The sequence below is a fragment of the Choloepus didactylus genome, chromosome 8 (genome assembly GCF_015220235.1).
Source record: "Choloepus didactylus isolate mChoDid1 chromosome 8, mChoDid1.pri, whole genome shotgun sequence".
Lineage (NCBI taxonomy): Eukaryota > Metazoa > Chordata > Mammalia > Pilosa > Megalonychidae > Choloepus > Choloepus didactylus.
This window is the reverse complement of record NC_051314.1, coordinates 121,186,251-121,209,335: the sequence shown is the minus strand read 5'-3', so window position 1 is coordinate 121,209,335 and position 23,085 is coordinate 121,186,251. Positions and strand designations below refer to the sequence as shown.

Genomic DNA, 23,085 nt, shown 5'->3' with positions numbered 1-23,085 from the left:
GCCCTAACTGCCTACATCAAAAAAGAAGAAAAGGGCTAAAATCAAAGACCTAACTGCACCTAGAAGAACTAGAAGAAGAACAGAAAACTAATCCCAAAGCAAGCAGAAGGAAAGAAATAATGAAGATTAGAATGGAAATAAAGGAAAGCTAAAATTTTAAAAATAGAATTAACAAAATCAAAAGTTGATTGATATTACTACTGACCCCACAGAAATAAAAAGGATTATAAGAGGATACCATGAACTGTAAGCCAACAAATTAGACAACTTATATGAAATGGACAAATTCCTAGAAACACATACACTGACTCAAAAAGAAATCAAAGACCTTAAAAGACAAATTATTAAGTAGAGATTGAATCAGCCATTGAAAAACTCCCAACAAAGAAAAGCCCTGGATCAGATGGTTTCACAGGTGAATTCTACCAATCATTCCAAGAAGAATTAGTACCAATGCTACTCAAACCCTTCCAAAATCTTGAAGAGAAGGGAACACTATCTAACTCATTCAGTGAAGCCAACATCACCCTAATACCAAAGCCAGATAAAGATATTACAAGAAAAGAAAATTATAGACCAATATCTCTAATGGATATAGAAGCAAAAATCATCAACAAATCGAATACTTGCAAATCGAATCCAACAGCACATTAAAAAAATCATACCCTGTGATCAAGTAGGTTTTATCCCAGGTATACAAGGGTGGTTTAAAACAAGAAAATCAATTAATGTAATACACCACATGAACAAATCAAAGGGGAAAAATCACATGATCATCTTGATTGATGCAGTAAATGCATTTGACAAAATCCAGCATCCTTTCTTGATAAAAACACTTCGAAAGACAGGAATAGAAGGAAACTTCCCCAATATGATAAAGGGCATTATGAAAAATGCACAGCTAACATTGTACTCAGTGGTGAAAGACTGAAAGCTTTCCTTTAAGATCAGAAACAAGAAAAGGATGCCCTCTGTCAACACTGTTAGTCAACATTGTGCTGGAAGTTGTAGCTAGAGTAGTTAGGGAAGAAAAAGAAATAAAAGACATCCAAATTGGAAAGGAAGAAGTAAAACTTACACTATTTGCAGATGACATGATCCTATATAAAGAAAGTCCTGAAAAATCTACAGCAAAGCTATTAGAGCTAATAAATTAATTAAGCAGTAGCAGGATACAAGATAAACACACAAACATCGGTAGTGTTTCTATACACTAACAATGAGCAATCTGAAGAGGAAATCAAGAAAAAAAATTCCATTTACAATAGCAACTAAAAGAATCAAATATCTAGGAACAATTTTAACCAAGGATGTAAAGGAATTGTATACAGAAAACCACAAAACATTGCTAAAAGAAATCAAAGAAGTCCTAAGTAAATGGAAGGACATTCCTTGTTCTTGGATTGGAAGACAAATACCATTAAGATGTCAATTCTATCCAAATTTATTTACACATTCAATGCAATCCCAATCAAAATTCCAAAACCTACTTTGCAGAAATGGAATAGTGAATTATCAAATTTATTTGGAAGGGTATGGGGCTGTATCAGTTAGGGTTCTCTAGGGAAACAGAATCAATGAGAGATATCTATAAGTATAAGATTTATAAAAGTGTCTAACACAACTGTGGGTATGCACAAGTCCAAATTCCATAGGGGAGGCAGCAAACTAGCAACTCCAATGAAGATGTTCGATGAACTCAGGTAATGCTTCGCTGGGCAGCCAAAAAAGAAGTGAAGGTCCTCTATCTGTCTCGCTTACAAGTCTTCAACTGATTAATTGGATTAAATCTAACTAACTGCATTTTCTCATTGTGGAAGACATGCCCTTCGTTGATGTCATCAGTCACAGCTGCAGCCAACTGACTGATGATTTAATAAACCAGCCTGTTGGTTTATTAACCAGCCACAAACATCCTTGCAGCAATGGTTCAGCCAGGGGTTGCTTGACCAGACAACTGAGTACCATCACCTGGCCAAGTTGACACATGAACCTAACCATCACAGGGGCCCTGAATAGACAAAAACATCTTGAAAAAGAAGAAAGAAGTTGGAGGATTCATACTTCCTAACTTTAAAACATATTACAAAGCTAAAGTGGTCAAAACAGCATGGTACTGGCATAAGGATAGATATATTGACCAAGGGGATTGAATTGAGAGTTCAGAAACATACCCTCATATCTCTATGGTCAATGGATATTTCACAAGGCTGCCATGTCTACTCAAATGGAACAGAATAGTCTCTTCAACAAATGGTGCCAGAAGAACTGGATATCCACATACAAAATAATGAAAGAGGACTTATATCTCACACTTTATACAAAAGTTAACTCAAGATGGATCAAAGACCTAAATATAAGAACCGGGACCATGAACCTCCTAGAAGAAAATGTAGAGAAGCATCTTCAAGATATTGTGGTAGGCAATGGTTTCCTAAACTTTACACCCAAAGTACAAGGAATGAAAAACAAAATAGATAAATGGGACCTCATCAACATTAATCACTTTTGTGCTCAAAGGACTTTGTCAAGAAAATGAAAAGACAACATACTCAATGGGAGAAAATATTTGGAAACCACATATCCAACAAGAGTTTTATATCCAGAATATATAAAGAAATCCTACAACTCAAAAATAAAAAGACAAACAAACCAATTTAAAAATGGGCAAAAGATGTGAAATACTAATGGGCCAAAGATGAAATACTAATGGCTAAAAATCACATGATTTTTATAGTTAACAGTAATATTTTAACATTCTTTCAGTGGTAGCAAAGGTACCACATTAATGCAAAGTGTCTACATCACTAGCCATTATGGAAATGCAAATCAAAACCACAGTGAGATATCATTTCTTACCCACTAAATGGACACTATCAAAAAAACAGAAAACTACATGTGTTGGGGAGAATGTGGAGAAACAGGAATACATATTCACTACTAGTGGGAATGTAGAATGGCATCACTGCTGTGGAAGACAGTTTGGTAGTTCCTGAGGAAGCTAAGTATAGAATTGCCATATAATCTGGCAATCCCAGTTCTCAGAAGAACTGAAAGCAGGGGCATGAACAGACATTTGCACATTGATTTCATAGCAGCATTATTATTCACAATTACCAAAAGATGAAAGCAATCCAAGTGTCCATCAGCCAAAGAATAGATAAACCAAATGTATTACATACATATGATTGAAAATTAACAAAAAGTAAAAAGGAATAAAGTCCTGATGCATGCAACAATATGGAGGAAACTTGAGAACATTATATTGTGTAAAATAAGCTGGACACAATAGGACAAATACTCTATGATCTCACTGATTTGAACTAATCATAATAAGCAAACTCATAGTTAGAATCTAGAATATAGGTTACCAGGGATAGATTGGGTATAGACCGTGGGGAGCTGATTCTTACTTTGTGCAGAATTTCTACTTAAGTTGATTATAAATGTTTGGAAATGGATAGTGTGATGGTAGCACATTAATGTGAGTGTAATTAACAGTGCTGAATTATGTTTGTGAATACAGTTGAAAGAGGAAGTTTTGGGTCACGTATGCTACTAGAAGGAAAATTAGAAGACAAAAATGGGACTGTATATCACAGTGGACCCTGTTGTGGACAATGGACTGTGGTTAATAGTATAAATATAAGAATGTTCTTTCATGAATTATAAAAAATGTATGAAACTATTACAAGGTGTTAATAGTAGGGAAAAAATACTCCTAATGTAAACTATGGCTATAGTTAACAGTTATATTTTAACATTCCTTCAGTGGTAGCAAAGATACCACATTAATGCAAAGTGTCAACAAAAGGGAGAATATGGGGACATTTTATTTTTTCATGACTTTTCTGTAAACCTACAACTTTTCTAATTTTAAAAAATTACAATAATTTAAAAAGTCAACAACATTATGCTAAGTGAAATAAACTAGAAAAAAATGGCCCAGGGATTTGAACAGACATTTTTAAAAAGAAGATATACAAACAGCCAATAAAGCATATGATGCTCAACATCATTGGTCATTAGGGAAATGCAAAACAAAATCACTCACTAGAATGGTTAAAATATAAAAGACAGACAAATGTTGGAGAGGATGTGGAGAAATTGTAACCTCTTACTTTGCTGGTGAGATTGTAAAATGATGCAGTCACTTTGGAAAACAATTTGGCATTTCCTCAAAATAATAATCATAGTGTTATTATATGACCCAAAAAATCCACTACTAGGTAGAAACCCAAGAAAATTGAAAACATATGTCCATATAAAAACTTGTGTCTGAATTTTCATAGCAGCATTATTCATAATAGCAAAAAAAAAAAAAAATCCTTCAACTGATGAATGGGTAAATAAAATGTGGTATATCCATACAATGTAATATTATTCAGCCATAAAAAAAAGAATGAAGAACTGAATACATGCTACAACGTGGATGAACTTTGAAAACATTTTGCTAACTGGAAGAAGCCAGACATGAAAGTTCATTTACGGTATTATTCCATTTATATGAAATGCCCAGAATAGGCAAATCCAGAGGCAGAAGGAGATTATTAATTGCTGGGGCTGGGTGAGGGGGAAGTTGGGAATGACTGCTAATGGGTTTGGGGTTTGTTTTGGAGTGATGAAAATGTTCTAAAATCAGACAGAGGTGATGCTTGCACAACTCTGTTAAAAATAACTGAACCGTACACTTTAAAAGGGCAAATGTACATTAATTATATTTCAATAAATCTATTACAAAAATAACAATTCTAATTCTAATAACCAAATGAAAAGAGGAAAGAAAAATGAATACAGATGTTTTTACTTATTTCCTTGTTAATTTGGTTGCAAGTGCTAGAGTGAAAAGCAGTTCCAATGGGAGAAAATAGATGAATTTGTCAATAGAAATAATAAATGGTATTTTCAAAGGCTTTAGAGTTTGATGGCACTAGTTATTTATCATCTGTAGAAAATTTTATTATTTTACTTTTCCAGGTCATCATAAACCCTAATCTTAACTCTTGGTTATGGGTTTAATTTGGAGCATGTGACTGGAAATTAGGAGAGGGAGAAAAGAGAATGAAAGAGAAAGGGTTGTCAAAAATAAAGGATTTTGATAAAAAAATATTTGAACTATGAAAGTCTGAAGGAGGTGGGGATTGGGTACCGTGTTCAGTATCCCTGAAAGAAAGAAACAAGACACCGTGTGGCAAGCCCACAGGGAGTTCCATTGGCCCAAATATCTTGGTGGCTCTCTGGGGTGTTTGGTAGTGATGTGGAAGGACGGGAAACTTCCCATGCACAAGCTTTCCAGAAGCTCGGCGTTCCTATCTCTGTATTCCATGTTGCATGAGTGCATCTAATCTCTCCAACTAAACTGCAGATCTGTGAGGGCAGGATCATGTCTTACATGTCTCTTTTTGGTTCCCATTACTTTCACACATACCATAGATGTTCAATCAATACTTGCGTAATAATGAAAGAATCAATCAAATACATGCAACACTGCATCCACAAAGCATGCTCAAGAAGCTACCTTGGCCCTTTTACCTCTGTGGCGCACCATTCACTTACATACCCTGAGATCCTACAATCTCACTTGCTTTGAAAGGAGAAATGTTTGCAACCTCCTCAGTCATCAACTTTGTCAGTGCCTACTTTTATGAATTTTAAGTACTGTATCAAAGTCTTTTCCCATCTTCAAGAAAAGATCCAGCTGTTAGCCCTGATGTGTAACATCAGTCCTTAGCTGATGTTTTCCTCGCAGGCATACCAAGGATGCCTGTCACCTTTCCAAACCCTCCCACCAACTCTAACATTGACTCAGAGCCTTGAGTTGCGCCTGGGGTAAGATACCAGATTTAACAGGCATATGTTTTCACTTCAACATTGAATCAAACTTGGAATTTTAAGAATCTATTTCTTTTTTCCCTGTAGGAAAAAATACTTATGATATCGCATGAAGAAGTAGACTGAAACATCAGGAGAGTCATCATCTGGAATATTCAGTGTGCAAACAGCGGTCCTGTGTACATTGGTCTCAGTATAGACTGTGGGAGAAAATTAAAATGTATAAGGCAGATGGAACACTGGAGTCTTCAAAAACATTAACGTGTTCCTGTAAATCAAGAGGTCTTGTTCATCTCCAGCTCAAAGAATTTAGTAGCACGGCCTTTGACATTGATGTTTTTCAGGCCCTCCATGGACAAGTGGTAATTCTTTCAAATGTTCAAAACAGGAACCATCACCTTACCTCTGCTAGCTGCTTTAGGAAAAGCATGTTACAGATGTCTGTTGACCTCATGAGGGTGAAATGATAAACTGTACAAGTGCTTACCCTGGTTTCTAGTACTATTTATCTATTTTTTAAACCACACTTGGAATGGCCTGATATAGGCCTGATATACCTTTAGGAAGATGGTGCTGTTCATGAGCTGAACATAAGCAGATGTAGTTTCAAGAGACTCTTTAGCTTATTGATACATCCATGAGCTCGGGGAGCCAGGGATGATTCTGCCTTTTTGACTAGTTTCTCTGTGGATTCCTTTGGTAGTTTGAAAACTTCCATTTGGCAGAAACTATGACTCCCACAACCCTCAAGTCTCTTCTCAGTGACCACACCTCCATGTCTCCAGGCCTCTGGGGCTTTCTTTATTATTCTTTGTGGTAGTGTAAAATGATTAGTAGCTGGTAAAATAAATATGCAGAAAGACCACTGTCAAGAGTGTATTTTGTTTAAAAGAAGTAATGGTACTTATCTTGAGGGTATTTGTTTTACATAAAGTGCTTACACAGTGCTTGCTATTTAGGAAGTGCTAAGTGTTCACTTATGTTCCCTATTATGTGCTGTAAATTTCCTTTGCTTTCAAAGCAGTCACTACTTTTCTGAAATTGATACTGTTCAGAATGAGGACTTTTAACAAGTGAAATGTGCTCAATAGCCAGTGTGTAACATGCAGCAGGTGTTTTTTTTTTTAATTCTATCAAATTATAGGATCTTAGGAATTTCTGGTCTCTACCATCTAGCATATAGCCCGATGTGTAACAGTTGCTTAATAAACCATTGATGATTGAATAAATGAATAAATATACTTTCAATTTCAAGGGAAAATTGGACACATTTATTATCATATGCTTACTCATTTTGATTCAAATCAGGTATTTTCTTTTACTTTCTTACCCTGCACTAAAAGTCATAAATATTAGGGATAGAAGGAGCCCCCTTTTACAGATAGAGATAGTGAAGACCACCCCCTCTCAGGTTATTTGCAGTTCCCCAAATACATACCTCTGAGCCTTCGTAACAATCATCTCCCTATGTGGACTGCTCTTGCTTGTAGGACCCCTTCCCCCATTCCCATTAATCCAACTTACTGAAGCCCATCTTTCCAAATGGACTTTGGCATTTCCTCTAGAAAGCATTTGCTAGTTCTCCCTGGGCCACCATGAGGCTATATTTGGATGCCCTTCCTCATAAGCGTGCTGTACAACACCCTGCATATAGACACTATACTTAATACATTGTATCATAAGAACTGATTTATCCAGGTTTTCCCCAGTGGATTGTAAACCACTTGTAAATAGGTATGGTGGCTAGTTTAACTTTGTATACCTAATGCCAAGCAAAGTACCTAGTATATATCTAGTGCACAATTGCAGAATCATACCGTAGCCTCACTCTTATAGCTTCTAATTCAGTGTAATTGGAGTATGATGCATATGCATAATTACAACAAGCTCTCCAAGTGTTTTCAATATCAAATCAGCTGCTGGCCAAGATCAAGTATTAAGAAGCAGATTTATTCACCTGCTTGAAACAACTGAAAAAACATACAAAACATATGAAACAGCAGTTTTCAAGACACTGGGCATCAGGTAATGAAGGACTGATCCATGAGAAGTGAGAAACAAAGCGAACCCCATGACTACGCCAGAGTACTGCATGTTGAGTTTCCAGGCTGCACTAGACAGAAGGAAACGCATGCCGAGCTCAGTAGTCTCCCTGAATAGGGTAGACAGAGTTGGGAGTCCAGGAAAACAGTTTTCAGGGCAGATAAAGGAGAAGAGAGCGGAATGCAGGTCTAGAGATCTGCAGACAGTTCCTCTCAAGTCTTCAACTGAGTATTGATCAGCACATGCATGTAAAGAAATTACCTGAGGCTTGGGAAAGAACCACCCAAAGCTCACACAGACCTGGGATTTTTATCTGTTTGCCCCAGCCAGAAAGGCAATAGGTAGCATATTCAGAAAAGTTTTGCCTCAGTTGTGGGAAAAAAATTAACCCCAAACTAAACACTTTTTTGGTCCTGCCCCAAATAGCTTAAGATAGGACTAACTTGTTATCAAGTACTTTAGTGTGTTCCAGAGCAAAGCTCAAGAATCTTTATAAGTCAACAAAAATATCCAACATTCAACAAGGTAACATTCACAATATCTGGCATCCAATCAAAATTATAAGGCATGCAAACAAGCAGGAAAACGCAACTATAATGAAAAAAATAAATCAAAAGCAACCCAGAAATTATACATCAATGAATGCCAAGCATAAGAAACATAGAAAACTATATCAAGGTATATCATAAATTGCCCAAAAACAGTATTAAAAAATCTTTAAAAAGCCAGACAAAAGACATGTTACATAAAAAGGGTAAAAAATAAAAATGGCAGCAAAATTTTCTTGGGAAACAATACAAGACAGAAGAAAGTAGAGTTACATCTTTAAAGTATTGAAAGAATGTCAACATAGAATTCTATACCCAGCAAAAAGATGTTTCAAAATGAAGGTGAAATAAAGACTTGACAGATACAAAAGTGAAAACAATTCCTCACTAGTAGACCTGGACTGCAATAAATGTTAAAGGAAGCCCATCAGGCAGAAGACAAACTATATCAAATATAAATCTGTATCTACAGAAAATAAGGAAATGATAAATATATGAATAAATATAAATGTAAAAGACTCTTATTTAAATATCTTTGAAAATAATGGAAATCTAGATGCTGACCTTACAGCTTTTACAAATATTAACTCTTAAATAGATTATAGAGCTAAATTTAAAATGCAAAACTATATATTTTTAGAACATAACATAGGAGAAAATCTCAGTGACCTTGGGTTTGGCAGTGAGTATTTAGATACAACACTGAAAACATGATCATGAAAGAAAAGTTAAGCTAGACTTCATTAAAATTAAAACTTCCCCTTCTGTGAAAGACACTGTTAAGAGAAAGAAAAGATAAGCCATAGACTTAGAGAAAATATTTGCAAAACACATATCTGATAAGGACTTGTATCCAAAATATAAAAAGAACTCTTCAAATTCAGTAATAAAAAAAACCAACAACTCAATTAAAAAGTGGGCAAAAGATCTGAAGAAGATATAAGGATGGCAAATAAGCATAAGAAAAGATGCTCACCAATGTATATCACTAGGGAATTGCAAATTAAAACAATAAGATACCACTAAACACCCATTAGAATGACTAAAACCCAAGAGAATGATACCACCTAATGCTGGTGAGGATACAGAGGCACTGGAACGCTCCTTCATTGCTGGTGAGAATACAAAATGGCAAATCCACTTTGTATGAAGTTTGGCCATCTCTTACAAAACTAGACACAGTCTTAACTATATGATCCAGCAAGTTGTACTTCTAGATTATTTACCCAAATGAAAATTCACAGCAGCTTTATTTGTAATTGTTAAAAATGAAGCAACCAAGATCTCTCTCAATAGGTGAATAAACTGTGGTGCTTCCACACAATGGAATATTATTCAGTAATAAAAATAAATAAGTTAAAATGAAAATAAAAAATAAAGAAAAAGAAAAAAAGAAAAAAAAGCTAAATAGCAAAGAGAGAGAAAATGGTTTGATAAGTTGACATTTGTTGAAGTTTATAGTAGGTACCCAGGATCTCATTAATGCACAAAAACAAATGGAAGGAACTTAAATGCATATTGCTAAATGAAAGGAACCAGTCTGAAAAATACACTGCATGATTCCAACTATATAATGTTCTGGAAAAGGTAAAACTATAGAAGAAAATAAAATCAGTAGTTGCCATGGATTCTAGGGGCAAGAACAGGATAAATATATGAAGTACACGGCATTTTTAGGGCAACAAAACTATTCTGTGTGACACTGATATCATTCATCAAAACCCACAGAACTGCAAAACTCAAAGAGTGAACCCTAATGTAGACTCTAAATTTAGTTAATAACATATCAATATTAGTTCATCAGTTCTAACAAATGTACTACACCAGTGCAAAATGTTAATAATGGGGAAACTATGGATGGGGGGTGGGTAAGAGGTTTGTGGGAACTCTGCACTTTCTGCTCAATTGTTCTGTAATCCTAAAATTGCTCTAAAAAAATAAAGTCTATTAATTAAAAATAATAAAATGAGTGGTTTAAAAGAAAGTAATAATATACTGTGAGGTTTATAACATGTAGAATAAAATGTATGACAATAACAGTACAGAGCTTGGGAAAGATGGAAGTTTAATTGTAAGGTTTTCCTACTATACGTGAAGTGTATCATTTCACTTGGAAGTATATTGTGGTAAGTTAAAAATGTATACTATAAATCCTAAAGCATCCACTAAAACATACATATGCATACACTCACATAAGACTTACAGCTAATAAGCCAACAAGGTGATACAGTGGAATCACAAAAAATAATCCAAAATAAAGCAAAAAAGGAGGAAAAAGGAAACAAGGGACAGATGAAACAAATAAAAAGCAAATAGCAGGATGGTATAGTAAACAATGACAATAATCACAATAAATGTATATGTTCTTAACATTCCAATAAAAGACATTACCAGATTGGATAAAAACGCAAGCCTCATTTATATGTAGCGTACAAAAAAACAAAAAAAACAAAAAAAACACATCACTTTAAAGACACAAACAGGTGAAAAGTAAAAGGATGGAAAAAGATAGACCATGATAACACTAGTCAAAAGAAAGATGGAATGGTTATATTAATATCAAAGTAGATTCAGAGCAAAGAATATTACCTAAGATAAAGAGTGTTATTTAATAATAAAGGAGTCAATTCATTAAGAGAATATAACAATTCTAAAGTTTATACATCCAATAATAGCTTCGAAATACATGAAGCAAAAACTGATAGCACTGCAAGAATAGACAAATCCACAATTAAAGTTTGAGATTTCAAGACCCCTCTCTCAAAAAATAATAGAACAAGTAGACAGAAAATCAATAAAGTATAGTAGACTTGAACACTTTCAACTAACTTGACCTAATTGACATTATGAGCACTATACCAAACAACAGTAGGAAACACATTCTTTTCAGGTACACATGGAACATTTAACAAGATTAAACTATATTCTGCACTATAACTCAATAAATTTAAAAAGATTCAAGCCATATGAAGTTTGTTTGCTGAGCACAGTGGAATTAAATTAGAAATCAATAACAGAAAAATATCAGGACAGTCCCTCAAATGTTTGAAATTATATATCATACTTCTAAAACACTTGTGTCAAAGAAGAAATCAAAAGGGAAATTAGAAAGTGGTTTGAACTTAGAGAAAATGAAGGCATAACATACCAGAATTTGTGAGGTACTAAAGCAATACATAGGGAGAAATTCAAAGCACTAAACAACTGTTAAAAGAATGGTATTCAGTCAGTAACTTCAGCTTGTACCTTAAGAAACTAGAAAAAGAGCAAATTGAATCCAGAGTAAGCATAAGAAAGTAAATAATAAAGGGAAGCAAAGAAACAGAAAACAAAAAGAGAAAAATAAATGAAAACAACAGCTGGTTCTTTGAGAAGATCAATAAAATCTCCTGCCAGATTGATCAAGAAGAAAGAAGATATGAATTACCAGTATGAGGAATGACAGGTGATATCACACTACTGGTTCTACAGATATTTAAAGAATAATAAGAGAATATTACAAATATCCTTATGTCAATAAATTTGACAACTTAGATGAAGTAGACAAACTTCCTGAAAGACAGAAACTATCAAAGCTAACTCAAGAAAAAAATGGAATGTAAAATGGTATAACAATTTTGGAAAATATTTTGGTAGCTTCTTAAAAGTTAAACATACATCTATCATACGACTCAAACATTCCACTCTTAGGTATTTACTCAAAGGAAATGAATTTGTACCAAAGTAGCCGCTTTATTTGTAATAGCCTCAAACTGAAAACCCAAATGTCCATCAACAGATGAATGGATAAACAAATTGTCACACATCCATACAATGGAATATACTATTCAATAATAAAATGAACTATTGCCATATGCTGTGAGATAGATGAATCTTTAAATCATGATGCTAAGTGAATAAAACCTCAACAAAAAAAAAGAGATACATTTATGTAAAATTCTAGAAAACGCAGGAAAGCCTATACTGAGAGAAAGCAGATCACTGGTTGCCTGGACATGGTTAAGTGATAGAATTGACAGACTTGTTCATCTTGATCATCTTATTGTTTCATGGGTGTATACATCTCAAAACTTATAACTGCACACTTTAAATACATGTAGTTTTTATATGGCAATTATACCTCACTAAAGCTGTTATACTTTTTTTTTAAATGACAAAATGAAAACATTTTCAGAATATCAAAAGTAGGGAGAATTTATTATCAGCAGGCCTAGAATACAAGAAATGAGGAAGGAAATTCTTTAGTCTGAAGGAAAATTGTAACAGACAGAAACTCAGATCTATACAAAGGAAGAACAGCAAAAACAATAAATGTGTGGGTAAATTAAAATGTTTTCTCATTTTAAAGTTTCTTTAAAAGATAATTGACTTTAAAACAAAAATAATGTACCATGACATTTATAATATATGCAGAAGCAAAATGTATGACAATAACACAAAGGACAGAAAGGGGGAAAGGAAATACACTGTTGTAATGTTCTTATATGCAAAGTAGCAAAATATTATTTGAAGGTAGACTATGTATGACAAGTTAAAGATGCATACTGTAAATCACAGAGCAATGATTAAATATGAACATAGCTAATAATGGAAATAAAATGGAATACTAAAAGATAATGAATTCAGAAGGCAAAGATGAGAAAACAGAAAGAACAGTTGGAACAAATAGAGAATAGCAAGATGGTAAACAAACCCAACTATTGTAATTGCCTTAAACGTAAATGGCAAACACTCCAATTAAAAGGCAGAAATAGAACAGATAAAACAAAGACCCAACTATATGTTGTGTATAAGAAATATATATCCTGTCTATAAGAAATACATATAGTCTAAACCTAAAAGACAGATAGGTTAAAAGTAAAAGAATTGAAAAATATACACAAAAACTAATAAGAAAGCTGGAATGTGTATGTTAATATCAGGCAAAGTAGACTTCAAGTCAAGGAATATTTCCAGAGACAAAAAGGTGCATTTTACGATGATAAAAAGGTGAATCATTAACAATCCTAAATTATGCACAGAACTCAAAATATATAAAGCAAAAACTGAGAGAACTGAAAGGTGAAACAGGCAAATCCATAATTACAGCTTGAGATGGCAACACTTCTCTTGCAGTAATTGATAGACGTAGATAGAAAATAAGATATAGAAGACTTGAATAACCCTATAAACCCAGTCTGACCTATTGACCTTTATAGAAAACTATACTCAACTGCAGAATATTCTTTTCCAGTGCCCTTAAAGCAATTCACTAAGAGACATCATTGTCTGTCCCATAAAACAAATTTCAATAAATTTAAAAGGATTAAAATCATACAGAGTATCTCTGGCCATTATGGAATTAAATTTAAAAATAACAAAATGATAACTGGAAAATGTCCAAATATTTAGAAATTAAACACCACACTTTTACATAATCCATGGGCCAAAGAAGAAAGCAAAATTATAAAGTGTTTGAACAGAATGAAAATGAAAACATCAAAATTTGTAAGAAGCAAATAAAGCAGTGCTTACAGAGAAATACATAGCTTTACATACTTAAAAAAAAAAAAGGTATAAGATCAATGACACAAAACTTACATTTTAAGAAGCTAGCAAATGTAACCCAAAATAGGTAAAAGAAAGGGAATAATGAGTAGAAATCAATGAAATAGAAAAGGGACACAATAGAGAAAAATCAATTAAACCAAGAGCTGATTCTTTGATAAAATAAATAAAATCGATACCCCCAAGAAAGATCTCTAATCACTGGACAAAATGTGAAGTCTTCAAGGCCATGCAGTTGGGTAATAGTAGCAGGATGATCAGAAATAAAAAGCTCTCAAGATGATTACTTCTGTATGCTTTGCAGTTTGTGCTGTAAGAGGGACCTGGGGCTGCCTCTCTTTTGGGAGGCAAAAATTCCTTTGGAATGCGGAGCAAGACCAGAGAAGTCCCCAGGAAAAGAAGGCTTTGAATAGGCATCTCCACACAATGGGTTACTTGTGTTTGGGTTCCAAAAGACTCTACCCTTGTCATTATAAATTATCTGAATGCTTTATGTACAAACACCTCTCTGGAACAGGTAGTGGAAATGGCTAATTAAGGAATCAAGATTCGGAAAACTCCATATTAGAGACTATATCAACAAATACCAAGAATAAGGAAGTCCAGATGTGCTTGGACAATTAGTGTGGAACAAAGATTAGAATATAGATCCCAAACCACTGTTGCCCTCCCTCCCACTGCCAAACCCTGTCCCTAAAAACCTTTGCACTGAATCTTTTCATATCCAAATTGGAAATTTCCTGGCAAGCTTGGCCATTAAATTATTTTCAGGAAAAATGAGAACTTGAACATAATGCCTAGAGCACAGTCAATGCAGGGCAAATATTAGCAAAATTATCCTTTACTTTTAGCATGCTTAATGGGGAAGACATAGGGTTTTATAAATGATTAAATCTGAATTTGTAAATGCAAATCTCAGAATAATTTTCTAGAGGCAAAAAAAATTGTGCATATATGATGGTCCAAATGGGTCGAAACAAGAGCTGAGCACAGTAATTTGTCATTTGAATTAAATCTATAGAAACAATGCAACAGTACACAAAGGATTAAAATGCAAGACTGTAGAAATTTAGCTGAAAATCGATCTCAGGAAAGAAGGACCCAAAACAAATTACAGTTTTCCTCCATTCTTGAGTCTGCCCTTAAATTAGGTAAGCAAACCATAGTTCTCTGCTCACTCAGGAAGTTTCTGCTTTTGCTTTTCTTTGACTTGACTGGGAACTGCACAACTTGCATGATTTTTGTTTCCCTCTAGAGAAAAGCATGGGAGGGGCAGCAGAGAAGCTGCAGTTAGCTCACTTAAATTTTCAAGAGTATTCCTAGCTAAGGAAAGACCTTTGTATTAAAACCTGTTTTCTATTTAATCTCCTGATGCTTGAGCTCAACTGCTAGCAAATAAAAAAGCAGCCTTTCTCTCTTCCAATCAAACTAATGAATTTAAGACTACAGTAGGGACCCAGTAGCCACCATCCACTCTCATGGAAAAAGTATCACATCATACTGGGCTCTGCACCAAGAAAAACGATGTTCATTTTATAAACCAATTCAGAGGAAGGAAAGGGGACTCAAAATGCACATGAGGACTCCCTCCAGGAGTTTGAGGAAAATGAACAGACGTGAAGCAGTACAGATTGTTTTCCTTATTCTCTGTTCCCATCCATAGGTATTGCCAGCAGAAAACTAAGCAACAGCCCTTCCCAGACCTCTCTCTTCCAAGGCAGTATTTTATTTGAAATGCAAATGATAAAGGTGGATTTGGTTTTGTCTGAAACATAATAGCATTATTTATAACACAGCAAAGCACAAGCAGCTACAGTTTCAATTTTCCGCTGAAAAGAAATAACACGTTAATGTTTCCACTGTTTTATTATAAAAATCAACATTTCATTTGTTACAACTCAGCTTATTGTAATAATCAAAAAAAGGGATTTATACAAGGTATTTTTATACAGCTTACAATTAAAGCACTTATTTTACAAAAAGGGGAAGTGAATAGTGGACAAGGGCTGACCAAATGTTGGCCATTATAATATAAACACATCCTTGCAAAGCACCATCGTACCAAAGTCAATGAACAAGAAACACCAGCTGACTTTAAGACAATGACGAAGATTAAAGCTTAAGAAAAAATTAAAAAACACAAAGGATAAACATCTGAAAGCAGCACCAGATCCTTCACTTGCAATTAAGGCTAGTCCAGCTTAAACTTCTTGGTATCCTCCTTGAATTTTGTTTACTAACCCCAGATACTTAAAACACACACACACACACACACACAACACTGGATTTTAATCAGATATTTTTGTTTTATTTTCCTCTTAATACCTTTATATCCTCATTACAACTTTTATATGTATTTTCCTCTGAATATATTTGATTAAAAAATAAAACCCAAAAGAAGGGACAGTTAAGCAAAGGCATGCTGTCTCTAACTCTTTGGTGTTAACTTTTGGGCCAACCCTAAGTAGTGGTAGGAAACAAAGGTTAGTCTATGTTTCACTTCTGCGTACAAAAAAATCATTTAGATTCTAATTCTATTGGTGAAGTTACGAGAATTTTCTTTTTTCAGCAATGAACAGTTTTAGGCTTACAGATTTGTCTTATGATAATGAAAAATTGGGTCAAGTTCAGACTGAAGGAGGATGAAGGAGAGTCGGTAACTTCTAATTCTAAGTCATTTAGATTAACTACCAACAAATTTGTCCCGAATTTGACAATTCTTTCATTAAAAAATAAGGATCCATTTTCAACTATCCTAGAAAGAGGATACTGTGATTAAGCTGAACTGCCTTCAAATAATTTCAAACAAATTGGCACACAAATTAGTATTTTGCAAGAAGAGGCCATTGCCATCGCAGTACAAGCACTTGGACTGAGATATAACAAGGCGATATTCTTCTTAGTTCAGTATAGTGCAAGTTTCCACATGGGAAGCCCACCAGATAAAGATGCACATTAAAAAATGTAAACATATAGAATTCTCAAATTCTAACTGACACCCAGTTATTGCTAACCTTTCCATCTTCATTTAAGTATCAAGTGCCCCTGTGTGTCACAGAACGCATGTTTAATGTCCATTTTACATTAGATTGTGAGCACTTTGTTCCATCAACAGAAGAGTTAATGCTTGTCTGAAATGCAAGACACTGATGGGTTACCCTTTATTTATATGCGAAATCAAGTGCACCTGATTCATGTACGCTGTCCCCAACAATTTAAACATTATTCTGACACCACATTTTTTTCTCTTTAAAAAGTTTACTTAGGTATTTTTTAATTGCCTAAAAAGTTATTTTACCCCTGCCATAATTCCGAATCTTTTCATCCATTGTTTTCCCTTGGGCCCTGGAACCTAGAGAGACCTCAGTGAGACAGAATAATGAAAAAAAAAAAAAAAAAAAAAAAAAAAATCATTCAATAATTAACTGACCAACACCTGTTAAGGTAAAAACACATTAGTTTAAAAACATTCATTTTTAGCAGAGAAGTGCTGGAAGCCTGTAAAAAGCAGGAAACTAACTTCTGGCAAGGTGGCAGAGCAGTGCTAGAATCATTCCACAGGTCAACCCAAGAGCTGAAATATAGCAGCCCCAGTGCCGTACATGGCAGCAGGTCAGGAATATTACATATGAGACCTCCAACATGCCCCTCCACCCAGGTTCAGACAGCTGAGAAGTTAATAATGTGACTTCCCATTTAATCCACATTTTAAAATTTGTTGTCATCTTAATCCATAATGGGGTTTGAGAGAACACATTTAAAAATATGTAAGAGGTGATTATAGGAACAGTTTGTGGATAATTTAAAAACAATCAAACATTCACAGTGGGTAACAGGAAGATATTAAATTCATGTTACACATTAAAAGAGGTATGTATACAGACATTATTCTGAGAAAAACTGGCTTAAAGAACATGAAAATGGCACAGTAAATATAGAAAGGAAAACCTTCTTATGATAACCAAAAAATTCTTTTTAAATAGATTGCCTCTAACCAAAAACATACTTAAATGTTTTACTAGGAAAAAATATATATAAATGATTTTATATATTGTGATATTATATGCTGAAAGTACTGCAAGGATATATGATTAATTTACAACAAAAAACAGTAACGGTTAAATTTGTAATTCTCAAACATTGTCTATAAATGTTGTAACAAGATATTTTAATGAGTATTAAAACAATCTCAGAAGAAGAGCAATATTATGTCCAACTTTTGATTATTATGCAAAAACAGCAGTCAAATTGAAGAATAAAGCCTAGTGGGGAATGAAGTTAATAGAAACATTAAAATCAAACTTTAATTTAGAAAATTCTATTTAATCAATTTCTCAGATAAAAAGTTTGAGTAAATCATGGTATCTTAGCTAAACGCCTATAAAGCTGCTGGGGGAGGCAGCAAGGTGAAAAACCTAGAAAGAAAACTAATTTTTGACGAGGTGTGGGCTCTAAGATAGGGACAGAAGACTCTCCCACAGCACCTTACCAGACAGCTGATCTCTCCTACAATGGCAACACCCAGATGGGTTTTTATAAATATATTTCTATTTTCCTCACTAAAATTGTTGGATTGCTAGAGAAAAAAAAAAAAGCCCTTTGTCCAAGGTTAGATTAATTCCTTTTCTTCTTCCATGATTTCTTAAACTTACTGGCCCTCAAATGTTAGTTAACACGAAGGCTATTTGGCTACTTCCAAGTATCTATGGTTTGATGCTGTGAGATGGGCTTAATTTCTTCTTCTTTTTGGTATCAGTATAACCCAGACAGTTCTGGTCAGTGATGCCTTTATTATTCCTGTTTCCTTTGTATTCAGTCACTTCACTAGGTTTAAGGCATGCTTTGTGTATTCAGTTTGCAAAAATAAAACTTTCAGTACAAATTTATTTTATACAAATTTTTATGGCACAAGCAGCAAATAAGCTGTTTTAAGAAAATATATAAATATCCTTTTCTTCTGTACAAATATCTCTAGTATTCCCTATCCCATTTTATAATTTTTAACTGTACATGGTCTGCCTCATCCTGTTCTAACAATTCCCTCCCCCCCTCCAGATCTCATCCAAATTTGTATTTACATTTTGCGTTGGAGGCAGTCAGAGGAGGAGGGCCCCTCCTCAGGAGGAGTCTGTACAGGGAGAGGGTGGTGGTGGGTAGAGGTGATGAGAGTAGCTCCTCTCTGTGTATGGAGAAGGTGGGCAGCTTTCATAATTCTCCTCCGCTGACAAGTATTGGCTTCGGGGTGTGGGAGGTGGGGGCACAGGCTCTGAGTCATAGTTCAAGTCACTTGTGTAGCCCTTGGCTGTTGCCACTGAGGTCATTCTCCGGCTGGGAGCATAGTCACTGTCACAAACATCTGTGCTGCAGGGTGTGGTGGGGGGTGCAAAGTGCCGGTAACTGTATGGCCTGTAGCTGGTAAAGGGAGAAAACCAAGAGAAGCATAATTAGTTTTACAGATAAGTGGTTTTCCCTACCTGAATACAGAGGTATTAGATGTAAACTTCACTTTGAAGGCAATAAACTGGTGCAATTTAAATTTGCACAGACCAAGAGGCAATTTTCAAAGGCAGATTGGAGGAGGGAGAGAGTGTGTATTTTTGTATTTGCAAATAGAATATGATTAGAAACAAGTAAAAATGGATAGGATGGGAAAGTGAAGGGGAACACAATCTAACCTCTGGATGTGCTCACATATTTTCAAGTTAAACTTTACCATGGAATAAGAGGATTATTCAAAGTTGTACATAATGGGGCATCTTTGGATTATTTCTCAGTTACAGATCTTGCACTTGGTTTGTGTAGTGGCCCTCCACTAATTTCTGCAGTTCCATGGCTTAAGAGAAGAATGTGTCACTATGTATTTCACACTAGTCAAACATGTTAATGTTCCTTCAACATTCTTTAATGGCTCCATAATTTACATGATAGTTTAACGATGTCCAAAGACTTCATATCTTTTTTTAAAACTCAAATTATGTACAGACGAATTTTGTACACGGTGAATTTTGGTAGACAGCCTAAGGTCTATGCTAGCCTATTATAGGCATACCTTGGAGATACTGTAGGCTTGGTTCAGACTACTGCAATCTAAAAGTTATCGTAACACTATACTATTTAGTCTATTTAGTATGCAACAGCATTCTAAGGAAACAATGCACGTACTTAATTAAAAACTACTATATTGCTAAAAAATGATAACCCATCTTCTGAGCCTTCAGTGAGTCATAATCTTTTTGCTGGTGATTGCCGTGATGCTGATGGCTGCTGAATGATCAGAGCGGTGGTTGCTGAAGTCGGAATGGCTATGACAATTTCTTAAAATAAGGCAACAATGAAGTTAGCCACATCAATAGACTCTTCCTTTCACGAAAGATTTCTCTGTAGCATGCAATGCTGTTTGATAGCATTTTATCTACAGAACTTCTTTCAAAATTGGAATCAATCTTCTCAAAGCCTGCTAATGATTTATCAACTAAGTTTATGTAATATTCTAAATCCTTTGTTGTCATTTCAACAACTTTCACAGCATCTTCACCAGGAGTAGATTTCATTTCAAGAAACCATTTTCTTTGCCCATCCATAAGCAACTCCTCATTTTATAATGAGTTTGGAACAATTCAGTCACATCTTCGGGCTCCAATTCTAATTTTAGTTCTCTTGCTATTTCCACCACACCTGCAGTGATTTCCTCCACTGAAGTCTTGAACCTTTCCAAGTCATCCAGGAGGGCTGGAATCTTCTTCCAAACTCCTGTTAATGTTGGTATTTTAATCTCCTCCCATAAATTACGAATGCTCTTAATGGCATCTAGAATGCTGAATCCTTTCCAAAAGATTTTCAATGGACTTTGCCCAGATACATCAAAGGAATCACTTTCTATGGCAGCTACAGCTTTACACAATGTATTTCTTAAATAGCAAGTCCTGAAAGTCAAAACAACTCAAAGGTTTTCATAATCACATGGTCACAAGGTGTAAACTATATAGTTATACAATTGTCTTCAAGAATCAAGGCTACTGGGTTGCAGTTCAACAGTTTCAGGTTATTTCCTCATATCTATTCCAATACACTAAAAACTAAAGGGATATCTATATAATGCATAAGAATAACCTCCAGAATGACCTCTCAACTCCATTTGAGATCTCTCAGCCACTGAAACTTTGTTTCATTTATGTTCCCCCTTTTTGGTCCAAGAAGGCTTTCTCAATACCACGATGCCAGGTATCATCTCCGGGAGTCACGTCCCATATCGCCAGGGAGACCTAAACCCCTGGGAGTCATGTTCCACATAGAGGGGAGGGCAGTGAGTTTACCTGCAGAGCTGGCTTAGAGAGAGAGGCCACATCTGAGCCACTAAAGAGGTCTCTGGGGATGACTCTTAGGCACTCTTAGGCAGTAACAAACTTCTTAAGGGCACACACCAAGATCGAGGGCTTGGCCTTCTGAATTGGTAGCCCCCAATGCTTGTGAGAATACCATTAATTCCCCAGGTGGGGAAATTTAATATTCCACATTTTCCCCAAGCCTCTCAAGGTGGCTTTGCAAATACATTGTTATTCTCTGCCCAAATTACTGTGGGATGTATTGGGGCTTCACACTAACCTGTACAAACCAACCAGATTTCACTCCCTATTCAACATTCTATGTAATTACGTTGTTTGAATGAACCAATCATACAAGTTAAATTACATAGTGTGTTACAAAAAATATAGATTTTCCACCTAATAAACAGCTCTTCCTTTGGTCTCACACAGAAACTGAAGTTTTAAAAACACTGTCAATATCGTCCTTATCCTTTACTCTGATTTACCTTATTCCTCACCAAGTCCATTTTGTTCGTATCTCTAATTGAAGTCTGATTTCTTTTTTTCAGGTTCCTTAACATTTGCTGTATGGGTAATGTTGACATAGTTGCCAGATTCTGGTTCTGAGTCTCAGGTGTCACACAGATATCTAAAGTTCCAGGGACCAAACAGGTTATACACAAGGAGCTCAGCATCTCAGAATTCAGAAACAGCCATTACAACTCAGGAATAGATGTAACTGCTGTAAGAGCTTACAATCTAGGAACCTTTACAATAAGCCATCCCCTGATAACCTATGCTCCCAGACTTAATTCTCAGAGTTTGCACATTATAGTTAGCCCACATTAGTGAGACATTATACTGTTTTTCTTTTCATTTCTGGTTTATTTCACTCAATATACTGTCCTCAATCTCCATGCACCTCATAACTTCAATCCTTGTTACAGCAGCTCAATATTTCACTGTATGTATACACTGCAGTTCACCATTCTGTTCGGCAGTCGATGTACCTTTAGGCCAATTGCATCCAGTGAAAATCATGAATACTGACACCATAAACCCCACTGTGCAAATGTCCATTCATGTCCCCCTTTTCAGTTCTTCCAAGCATATACCCAATAACCAAGTTGCAGGACCATATGGGAATCCCATGCTTAGCTTCCTGTGGAACCACCACACTGCCCTCCAGATGGGCTCACCATTCTACTTCCCTACCAATAGTGATAAGGTTCACCCCTTTCTGCATATTTTCTCCAGCACTTGTATCCCTCTATTTTTTAGATGGTTTTCTTCATACACCATACATTCCATCCCAAGTAAACAATCAATGGTTTTCTGCATAATCACATAGTTATGCATTCACCGTCACTATCTATACAAGGACATTTCCATTTCTTCGAAAAAGAAAAGAGAAAAAGAAGGAAAAAAAATACAACTAAAAAACAACAAAAGAAAAAATAAAATTAAAATACAATACAATAAAAAAGTCAGACAATACCACCAAAGCCAAGAATCCCATACCCCTACCTTATATCCCCTTCTTACAGACATTTAGCTTTGGTATATTGCCTTTGTTACAATCAATGGAAGCTTATTACAATGTTACTGTTAGCTATCGACTCTAGTTTGCATTGATTGTATTGTTTCCCCAATACCACCCCCTTTTAACACTTTGCAAAGTTGACATTCATTTCTTCTCCCTCATGTAAAAACATATTTGTACATTTACTCACAATCACTGAGCACTCTAGGTTTCACTAAGTTATACAGTCCTAGTTTTTATCTTCTGTCTTTCCTTTTGGTGTCCTATA

The 23,085-nt window shown here is 35.0% G+C and overlaps 2 protein-coding genes across 3 annotated transcripts in view; one reads left to right on the top strand and one right to left on the bottom strand.

The window, feature by feature from the left end:
• BCL2L14 (BCL2 like 14) overlaps nucleotides 1-7,004 on the top strand; it is a 50,442-nt gene extending 43,438 nt beyond the window's left edge. The window contains exon 6 of the mRNA XM_037846601.1: nucleotides 5,920-7,004. Coding sequence (XP_037702529.1) covers nucleotides 5,920-5,958 — 39 coding nt within the window. The 3' untranslated portion in view covers nucleotides 5,959-7,004. The remainder of the gene's footprint in view (nucleotides 1-5,919) is intronic.
• An 8,813-nt stretch (nucleotides 7,005-15,817) lies between these two features.
• Nucleotides 15,818-23,085, bottom strand: part of LRP6 (LDL receptor related protein 6) — a 219,998-nt gene continuing 212,730 nt past the window's right edge. Inside the window, exon 23 of one of the 2 annotated variants that reach the window (XM_037845616.1) lies at nucleotides 15,818-19,382. In XM_037845616.1, the coding sequence (XP_037701544.1) occupies nucleotides 19,088-19,382 (295 nt within the window). In that variant the 3' untranslated portion in view covers nucleotides 15,818-19,087. The remainder of the gene's footprint in view (nucleotides 19,383-23,085) is intronic. The other variant, XM_037845617.1, reaches the window with a different exon arrangement.